The following is a 9011-nucleotide window of genomic DNA, read 5'->3' as shown; positions in this document are numbered from 1 at the left end:
CTGCAGAGACTTTCCTTTTCTTCTAGCAGCCTCGGTAATGATAACCTCAGGTCTGCTGCTGCCTCTGTGCCTAATCTAAACACGCGGAGCTCCGAGGACCAGGGTTGTGAATAAACAGCGGAGGAAAGCCAAACTGCGTCAACAAGCAACCACATCCAGAGAGAAACCAGAGCAGCTGTGTGATGGGAGCTAGTGCAGAGATCCAGGGAGGTCAGGCAGCACCAGTCAGTGTTTCAGTGTCATCATCAGGACTAAAGATCAGGAACACTTAGCAGACCTTACCAGCGTGTTTGCAAGTTCTTGTTCCATAACTGCAACTAAGTTTCCAACTATTCCGGGAATATATTGATTGTACAGAATGTCATATTATATGGTTGTTGGTCGACTATTGATGATTATTCCTGTATATTAATATGTCTGACTATTCAGAAATCATGTTGCATATGACAGACAAACAGAAATAGACAACTTTATGTCCATTTTGAATATAATTGTATTTACTGACTCAAATCTACTTAATCCACCACAGAAGGCGTCAAATCATATTCTTCCAAGTGTCATTTGTTTTTATTCGTGCCTTTGATAAACGGATGTCTAACGCACTTTGTGTGAATGTTCCTGCTTTATGTGTTACCTCGGGCAGACTTGACTTGTTGGCTGTCATGTTTCTTAATGAATGGGCTTTAATAGAATGGGGCTTTTACTGGTGGAAGCAAATGAAATTTATTTAAAAGCCAAATCCAGTTTAAACTGTTGGCTAGTAGATTTTGTTACAGATACCAACAGACTCCTGGTAGACTGATTATGATTATGACGCAATATGTCATCACATAGTTTAGACCATGAAACCACAGTAAGGCTAAACTGTGTGTGCACGCTGTTTCATCCCAGCTTGGCTCTTGCGCACAGCTTATCCAGTCTCTCTCTCTCTCTCTCTCTCTCTCTCTCTCTCTCTCTCTCTCTCTCTCTCTCTCTCTCTCTCTCTCGCTCTCTCTCTCTCTCTCCTCTTTATTCCTGTCTTTCACTTCTTTCCGACTGACCAGGAGGTGACTTCTCCATCCAGCCAGGATGATGGAGTTTATTTCCCCCGGAGTCCCACATCTTGTTCTGGTTCTCCTGGTTCAGCTGACGGTACATGCACAGGTAATTCAACAAACACCAGCACATAGGCTGCCCCTTACTTGTAATGTCCCAGATTACATGGACTGTTTCTTTATTGTGTTTGAGGAATCACATATTCCATTTAATGTTTAAACATTTACACCTATTTTGAAATTGTATTTATTTGTTTATTGTCTGTTTTAAAAATGAATAGATGTCTCTTCTTTTCTACAAATGTGACTCCTATTAGTTTGTTCACGTGAAGCAGAGAACTTAAGAGGAGTCATGTCAGGGCTAGTCTCTGATTGGCTGCGCTCCATCCTATGCATTCCATCTAAATTCAGTGGTTTGCCAATCTGCATGTTTACAGTGATGCATGTGACTGATCCAGAAACAGAAATGTACAAGTGAACTTTATGTTCAGCCTTCTAACCTCAAACATCATGTAGGTCACTTAAACTATTATAAAGCAACAGAGCATGTGAGGCTGTGACTGTCTATAAGTAAATAACAGAGGGATGCAGACTTCATGTTGACCAGCTCAACGTATTAGTATTCATGCATCTACTCTATATCAGACCTCGCTGAGTTTAGAATTTCACATAGTGATCATTTCAGATGATTGATTTCCTCCCTCCCACGAAACTGCTGCGGTTGTTTGGAGACTCTGTGGCTCCGGGTCTTGTTTCCCTTAGATGTGAGGAGGGTGTAAAAGTCCACATCTGGTTCTCTGGTTCGTGCACAGGTGCTTCCTCTGAGTGTATAACGGGATCCGACCCTGGGCGAGAGAGACGCAGTCAGGCCGTATCACTCAGCGGGAAGCCGACCGCTCAGTGAACATGCATTGTGGTGCAAAGACTGGGAATATATAGGCAGGACAGCTCAAGTATCACCACGCACTGAACTTGGCTCCTGGTTTGAGTCCAGCTTGCCGTGCCCCGTGCAGCCACTCTTTAATGAAAGTTGTACATTTCACAAAACAAAAAAAATCCAAGATGATCAGATAAACATATGTGATATGAGGCATCCGACATTTGGAAAAGAATGAGAAAGGAAACTTAAGGTAGGAAAAATATCTATCTCATGTCTTTCATTCCCATTGGAAGCTTCCTGTCAGTTACAACATCGGAGGAACAAAAGAAAAATGAGAGAAGAGACATCAGCTTTCCACATTCATTTTTATCAAACAAATAATCAGTCATAGACACAGAGATGTTATTATTATGGAGCAGATCATATCAAGCATCACAGCATTTCACCATCACACTGTATTGTTTATGCATGCTCCTACTGTCGGATGATACTTCACATAGAAGGACTCTGGATTTGTGTTGTATTTGGCCGAACTACAGCAGAGCTACATGGAAATAAACATGACTATCCCACATTTAAACCTGCGGTCCAACCTGTGACTGGAGCATTGAATCAGAAAACTAAGTCTCGGATTGTCATGTAAGTTACAACATCGGAGGAACAGAAGAATAATAATAGAAGAGACAACAATTCTCTGTATTTGTTCACTGGAGCAAACCAATGATCGGTTGGAACATGATGTTATGGAGCTTGCAATGTCCAACATGAAGGCGTTTCCACATCACACGACTGTTGTTGTGTGTCTGCCTTTTTTATGCTCATGAAGTGTAGTGGAACTCACAAAAATAAAGAATCCCAGAATAAAGACATTTTGTCCAACCTAGGAATTAGAAAGTTTCCACCACAGTTTCTAGGCCGAGAGGAAGACATGAGAGAGTTGAGGAGTCAAAAAGAGATAGAAAAAAAGAGAGAGAGAGAGAGAGAGAGTGGGGAGAGGGGGGGACAGAGAGCCAAGTTCAATAACAATTTCTGCTCAGTTTGTTGTTTAAAAAAACAGGAACGTTGCAAGTTTGGAGGCTGGGTTGTGAGAATCTAGCAAAGTTCATTCAGTGTTACGATTAACTTCAGAGCTGCCTTTGTGTTAAACTGTGTTTATTGTGTGTAAAACTCCCAGGAGACGAGGCAGCAGCTATTGTTTGCTGTTATTCATTGCATTCTTTGAAGGTTTATATTTCTTCTTGTAATACTGACACTTCCATTGTTGAGAAAACAATGTGCTTTTTGTGGTTGGCTGTCTCGTTTTACTGCATTTCTCTTTTTTTTGTGCTGATTTGCAAACAGCATCTCAGAGGTAACACCCCTCGCACCATGCTGCACCACTGCTTTCACTGGATCATGTGATGTGTGTGCAGTATCTTTTCTCTACCACAAGGTGGCACTCTGCAACTGTTGTTGCCATAGATATATATATATATATATATATATATGTACAAATATATCTTTGGTTGTTGCAACCCCTTTTTTGTTTTTTAATTGTATTTTTGCAGATTAGATTTTAAATCAATACCTTTTTTTTAATGTAATTTAACAGATTTTAATAATTTGTGAATTTTTTTTCCATGTACTTTTGCGAATTTAAACAAATTTTTCTTTATTTTCTATATATTTTAGCGGAGGTAAATTTAAATTGTATCTATTTTTCGATGTAGTTTGCCATTTTTTGTGTAATTTTTCAGATTTACATCTATTTTTATATATTTATCTATATATTTTTTGCAGATTTAAGGTGATTTTAGATTCATTTTCCATGCATCTTTTGCAGATTTCAAATCGTTTTATTTTTCCATGTCTTTTTGCAGATTCCACCTCCGCCAGATGATAAGGCCCCCAAAGGTAAATGTTCTGAACAGACTTTCCCTACCTGTTGCAAATGATGGAAAGGCTCAATCTCATCTGGCCCTCCAGGGATGATGTTCGAGGAGGTGATGGCGAAGAGCATGTGTCACCCCATGGAGCAGCTGGTGGACGTGGAGCAGGAGTTCCCTGGAGTCGTCGGCTACATCTACATGCCTGCTTGTGTGTCACTATGGCGATGCTCTGGTTGCTGCCGGGACGAGTACCTGGAGTGTCATCCCACCCTCGAACGCAACATCACTGTGCAGGTGGAGAAAGACCTCGAAACACATAAAGGGAGATCTTCATGTTGACATTAAATATGTGGTCCTTGGCTCAGTGTTTCCTTTCCTATGGTTCTCAGATGATAAGAATTGCTCCTTTCATATCCCGCAACCACGTGGAACTGACATTTGTGGAGCATCAGAAATGTGACTGCAGGTAAATTAGCAATCGCAGGAGAGTGGGGATGGATGCAACACTTTTTGCATTTCTCTCAGTTACTGAACAACCAAACTTTTCTATATTCAACTTACATCTGCCAACTTGCAACTGACACCAACCCTTTGAACAGCTGCAACACACATCTGGGTTATTAAACACATTATAAATACACTGTTTAACTTTTGTTATTGGTCTCAATGAGCACAATAATCTAAAGATATCAATTTTTGATTATGGCAACAATGATAGTACTGTATTATTTGTTTATTCGTTAATACTGAGTTTATGTGTAGCATAGGCCTACTTTGAGTCAAGTGCTGAATATGAGTGTACCCAGTACGAGTGACATCACTCTATCTGGTTTGTCTCCTGTCGTAACTGTCCCCAGTCTCTCAATTATAAAAAAAAAAAATCACATCCAAATTGAGATCTTTATGACTCAGTTGTTTCTGTTTTTTCTCCTTGTTTTTAGAGCCCGTCAGACACTTCTAAACTATACCAGGTCAGTGGATGAACCTTTTATTGTGTCAGACATGAACACATGATTATCCTCATTGCTATTGGCTCTTCCACCACAGCAGCAGCCAGGAGTCCTTCAGGAGTAAACCTCGGCGGAGGAAACTCAAGAAGACAGAGACCGGCTGTGGCAAGTAAGAGATGGATTGCTCCCCTGTGGCGCTCACACACAGTTTCAGAATGTTTGGACATTTATGTTAACATTTATCACTGACCCCCCCCCCCCCCCCCCCCCCCCCACCCTCACTCTGTCAGGCGACCAAGGACAGATGAGATTAAGCAATATAACAATATGTTGTCTGCTGTGCTGCTCTTCTCTCTGGCATGCCGGTAATCCACCAACCACTTAAGATGAGCTGTTGCTGTCGGAGACCACAGAGCGTTAGTAGCACAGTAATCCAAGGCTGAGGGTTCACACCAACGACTGAATGTGTAAAACTTCAGTCTTGGAATAAATATATTCACTTAATCAAAAAAAAAAGACTAAAACGAGGAAGAGATTTAAAGACAAGTGATTCAAATAAATCTCATGAATTGGCTTATGTGTGTTTATGTCAAATTCTTGAGTGTATCAGGCAGACAAGCCAACAACAGTTTTGCAAACACTGTGTATATATAATCTAATTTACATGAAATCTATTCACTGGAGTGACTTCAACAACAGCATTGCTCTGCTCTGGCCTCAAAATTCCATCTGACCAAACTGTAACTGTAGCTACATCTAAAGCAAAAAACTTTCTTTACTTTTTTCGCTCAAACTGTTCTGTCTTCATTCGACAGACAGAACCAAGAGTTATATGTGCAATGAGTTTGGTATTTGGAAAAGGTCAAAAGCAGCATGTGTCTGAGGTAATCTCTTTGTAGTAATCTCTTTCCTTTCTTTCACCCTCTCAAATTGTTATGTCACCAATATTGAATTATTGTACAGTGAAGATAAGCTTGAAAAGGACGTGACGCCCAAAATAAATACTGATAAGGCCACACACGAAGCTCAGTTTACTCGTCAGTGAGTAAGTAAGTACTACATAGTCCGTGAAATCTTTTTTGAACCCCTTGTGGTTGCTGTGTAAAGCTGTGTAAATACTCTGAAAATAACCCTGTTGACAAACTTGAGGTTTGGGAGTTGAAGGGTTTTGTGGAGACATGTCCTTCATCTTCACACACAGATCAAGATGTAACCGCGCAGTTAAATCTTGATCTGTGTACAAAGATCATCATATAAAGATCATCAAGAACTGACAACAGTTCTTGATGATCGATGATCGATGATCTTAGTTGATGATCTTTATATACAGCCCCTTAGGTAAACATCATATACAATCCTACCCATTTGCATTATGGGATTTGTAGGTCGTAAAACCTCATTCACTGCAGTCTGTTGAATCAATTCTTATCATTCTGCATTGAAGCTGTGTCATCCAACATCCAAAGGTCGACTTTTCTCAACTCGATCTTACATCATCACTCATATTCCCATCAGGATGTTGAAATGGTTTTTGGTCAATGTCATCATCCCTCCTGTCCACAATGGCCGCAAAAATCCCTTTCTTCATTTCCCCTGCAACATAAAAGCTGACATTATAGAGATTAACACATTTTTGGAAAAAGTCAATTCTACAGTGAGAAAAACTGCTTTATCTGGACAAAGGGGGTGAAACCGACAGAATAAGAAATGTTTGCAAATATAATCGGCTTAGCGTGGACGGACGCTGATGCAATTTCCAGTCTAAGTGATGAGGGATATGTGGGACAAAGAAAATACATTTCAATGCCTCAGCCCGAAAAATCGATTTACTAATAATAACTGTATCTGTAAAGCACTTCTTTTCAATACAATTAACAAGGTGATCTACAACAATAAAAATGTTAAAAACAACATAAAGAATTCACAAACAATTAGAGTAAAGAAATAATAATAATCCAGATGCAAATAATAAAAGCCACGGCCATCACGCGATAAAAGCTTTTTTTGACAGAATAATAACATGAAAAGTTAGCCCTATTATTAAGAAATCTCTCCTTTGTGTTGGGATCCCTTCACCACAACTCAGCACAGAAACACTGTCTCTGGATAGACAATGCATTTTTGCACAGACGATGAATTTGGTTTCCCATAACTTTGTAACCACACCATGAAAATACCTATTTGCAGGCACTGTGTAATTTAATAGTCTTTAAATGTAAGCATGTAAGTATTGCTTTGAGACAGATTTGAAAAATAAGGTCCTATTCTTTAACCATTCATTAAGGAACCCTATTATCAACTCAGCCATTGAAGCACATAATCTTTTCCTCCTTTGGGAACCAGGAACAATGGGTTATTTGAAGGAGATGTGATCTATCTGGCGACAACTAGGTCAACTGTTTGGAGCGGTGACGATCCGGTTTCACCGTGTCCTGTTGCAGAGTCATTCTGGGTAAAGGTTGTTTTAGGTCTGTTAAAAGTCTGTCATCATGGAAGAGCCTGTTTGGCTATGTGGTTCTGGAAGCTGTCTGGTTAAACAGCCGCACCGTGCCTCGCCTCGACTCCTGCTCCTAACACATAGTTTGTGCTAAACGCTTATTATCTCATTATCCCTCCACCGTGTGTTTAGCAGTCAATGGACCACGTGTTTTTAATTTCTAGAAAAATTCAATGATAGGAGTACTCAACAAAAACTAAAGTGGAGTTTAACTTATACAGGCTCTTTAGAAGTTGTTGTGATGGCGGCCTTGTGGAGTTGGTGTCTTCATTTCACTGTTGATAGGGAGGAGCCAGACCCTGAAAGCAGAACTGTGGACGGTGCGGCTATGCACCATTGCAATGTGACCATTTAACTACAGCAGAGTTCCTCTTGTGATGAATTGAGGTTGAATATGTAAGCTTTTATTTGGGGTTTTCAGGAAGACATTTAGCTTTTTCACTTAAAAAATACCACTGCACACATGCTCTATCCTTGAGTGACCCCTGACCCCCACAGGCCCCTGAGCCTGTGCCCTGTTGACCTTTTCTGTAATGCAATCGTAGGTGTCAAAAATCTCACTTGGTACTGCTGAGACTGCTTTTTTTAGCACATGGGTCTCTTCAATGCCACATGCATGTTGGAACTGCTGGTATTATTACCTGTAGAAAAGTTAATCAAGAATGGGCGGAAATGACTGAGGTGTGTTTTTATCAATGGCCACAACCCTTGAATGGGCCACAACAATCAAGCTAGATGAAACTGTAGCTCATGAAAAAACATTGTTGTAAAATTAAAATTATTCAAATGCTCTGCTGCTGAATGACTGCTTGTTTATTGTTGACTTTCCAGGTGCCAGTTTCCTCAAAACAACTGATTCAAACCTCTCTCAAAAGGACAGACTTTGTCGATCTGAAGCACAATCTTAACACCTGTCTTTACATCTTGACTTTGTTTCTACTTTTTGCTAAATAACAATATATCTACACTCATTTGGCTCTGACTGCTGTTTCTACAATGGGCCAATTTTTGATTTAAAAAATGTGGCTGCTTTTGTTTGAGCTTTTAAAAAGAGAGATAAGGTGACAGACAGATAATCTATGCAGAGATAATGGGTATTGAGTTTATCAATCACTTGGCGGAAGGATGACGGTCTCCAGCCATCTTGAATTTTCACTGATTAACTGTCACATCAATGTGTCAGACCCTCCTCATGACTTCTGCAATGACTCATGTAGTTATATTCTACATAAAACCTATTCTTTTCTGATGCTAATCACAAGTCATATATTAGTCCATGTATATGTAGGGTCCTATTTTTGTAGAAGTGTGTTTTGATCAATGAATCCACTCTTGTCTTCACCGGGATTGTGATAAGACTGAGAAAATGGAACACACACATAAGGAGTTTCTGTGTTTTTTTCAGTGGTAAACAGCATTGCAGCCAACTCAATACCGTTGGAGTAACTGGTGCCCACTTATTGAAATGTAAAAAAAAAGACGAATAAAGCATAAAATAAATGCCTCCATATTTGCTCACATGCACGTTTTAAGAAGTGGTCACCAGTTTTCAATTGTATTGGATCCTTTTCCCCGCACAACTTTATTATTGATGTTAAAGGTTCAGTGTGTGGAATTTAGTGATGGCTAGTGGTGAAGTTGCATGTTGCAACTGAATACCCGCCCCCCCCCCCCCCCTTCACAAAATGAAAGAGAGGTAGCCTTCATTTGACCTAAAAACTCAAAAGGTCCCAGTTTGAACTACTGTTAAAAAAATATATACATTTCTATTTAGCTGATGCT

General features: G+C 39.9%; 1 protein-coding gene across 2 annotated transcripts; it reads left to right on the top strand.

The window, feature by feature from the left end:
• Positions 1 to 987: 987 nt before the first annotated feature.
• On the top strand, positions 988 to 8199 carry LOC133973115 (vascular endothelial growth factor A-like). 2 transcript variants are annotated; one of them, XM_062410766.1, is made up of 7 exons: positions 988 to 1143; positions 3774 to 3807; positions 3880 to 4076; positions 4172 to 4248; positions 4724 to 4753; positions 4830 to 4901; positions 5023 to 8023. In XM_062410766.1, exons 1-7 carry the CDS (start codon positions 1069 to 1071, stop codon positions 5099 to 5101), a joined length of 564 nt encoding a protein of 187 aa, XP_062266750.1. In that variant the 5' UTR covers positions 988 to 1068; the 3' UTR covers positions 5102 to 8023. The 2 variants fall into 2 exon arrangements, with proteins under 2 accessions (XP_062266750.1, XP_062266751.1); XM_062410767.1 differs by lacking the exon at positions 5023 to 8023 and adding an exon at positions 8061 to 8199 and having other exon boundaries at positions 989 to 1143.
• The last annotated feature ends 812 nt before the right edge of the window (positions 8200 to 9011 follow it).

Source organism: Platichthys flesus, chromosome 18, assembly GCF_949316205.1.
Source record: "Platichthys flesus chromosome 18, fPlaFle2.1, whole genome shotgun sequence".
Taxonomy (NCBI): domain Eukaryota; kingdom Metazoa; phylum Chordata; class Actinopteri; order Pleuronectiformes; family Pleuronectidae; genus Platichthys; species Platichthys flesus.
The sequence above is the reverse complement of the archived record's forward strand: the minus strand, read 5'-3'. Positions and strand labels throughout refer to the sequence as shown.

Excerpts from the sequence above, each read along its gene's own strand:
- LOC133973115 (XM_062410766.1), top strand. The coding sequence starts at position 1,069 with ATGATGGAGTTTATTTCCCCCGGAGTCCCACATCTTGTTCTGGTTCTC. Across the intron at positions 1,144-3,773 it reads AGCTGACGGTACATGCACAG|ATTCCACCTCCGCCAGATGA; the intron begins GTAATTCAACAA and ends GTCTTTTTGCAG. Across the intron at positions 4,754-4,829 it reads ACACTTCTAAACTATACCAG|CAGCAGCCAGGAGTCCTTCA; the intron begins GTCAGTGGATGA and ends CTTCCACCACAG.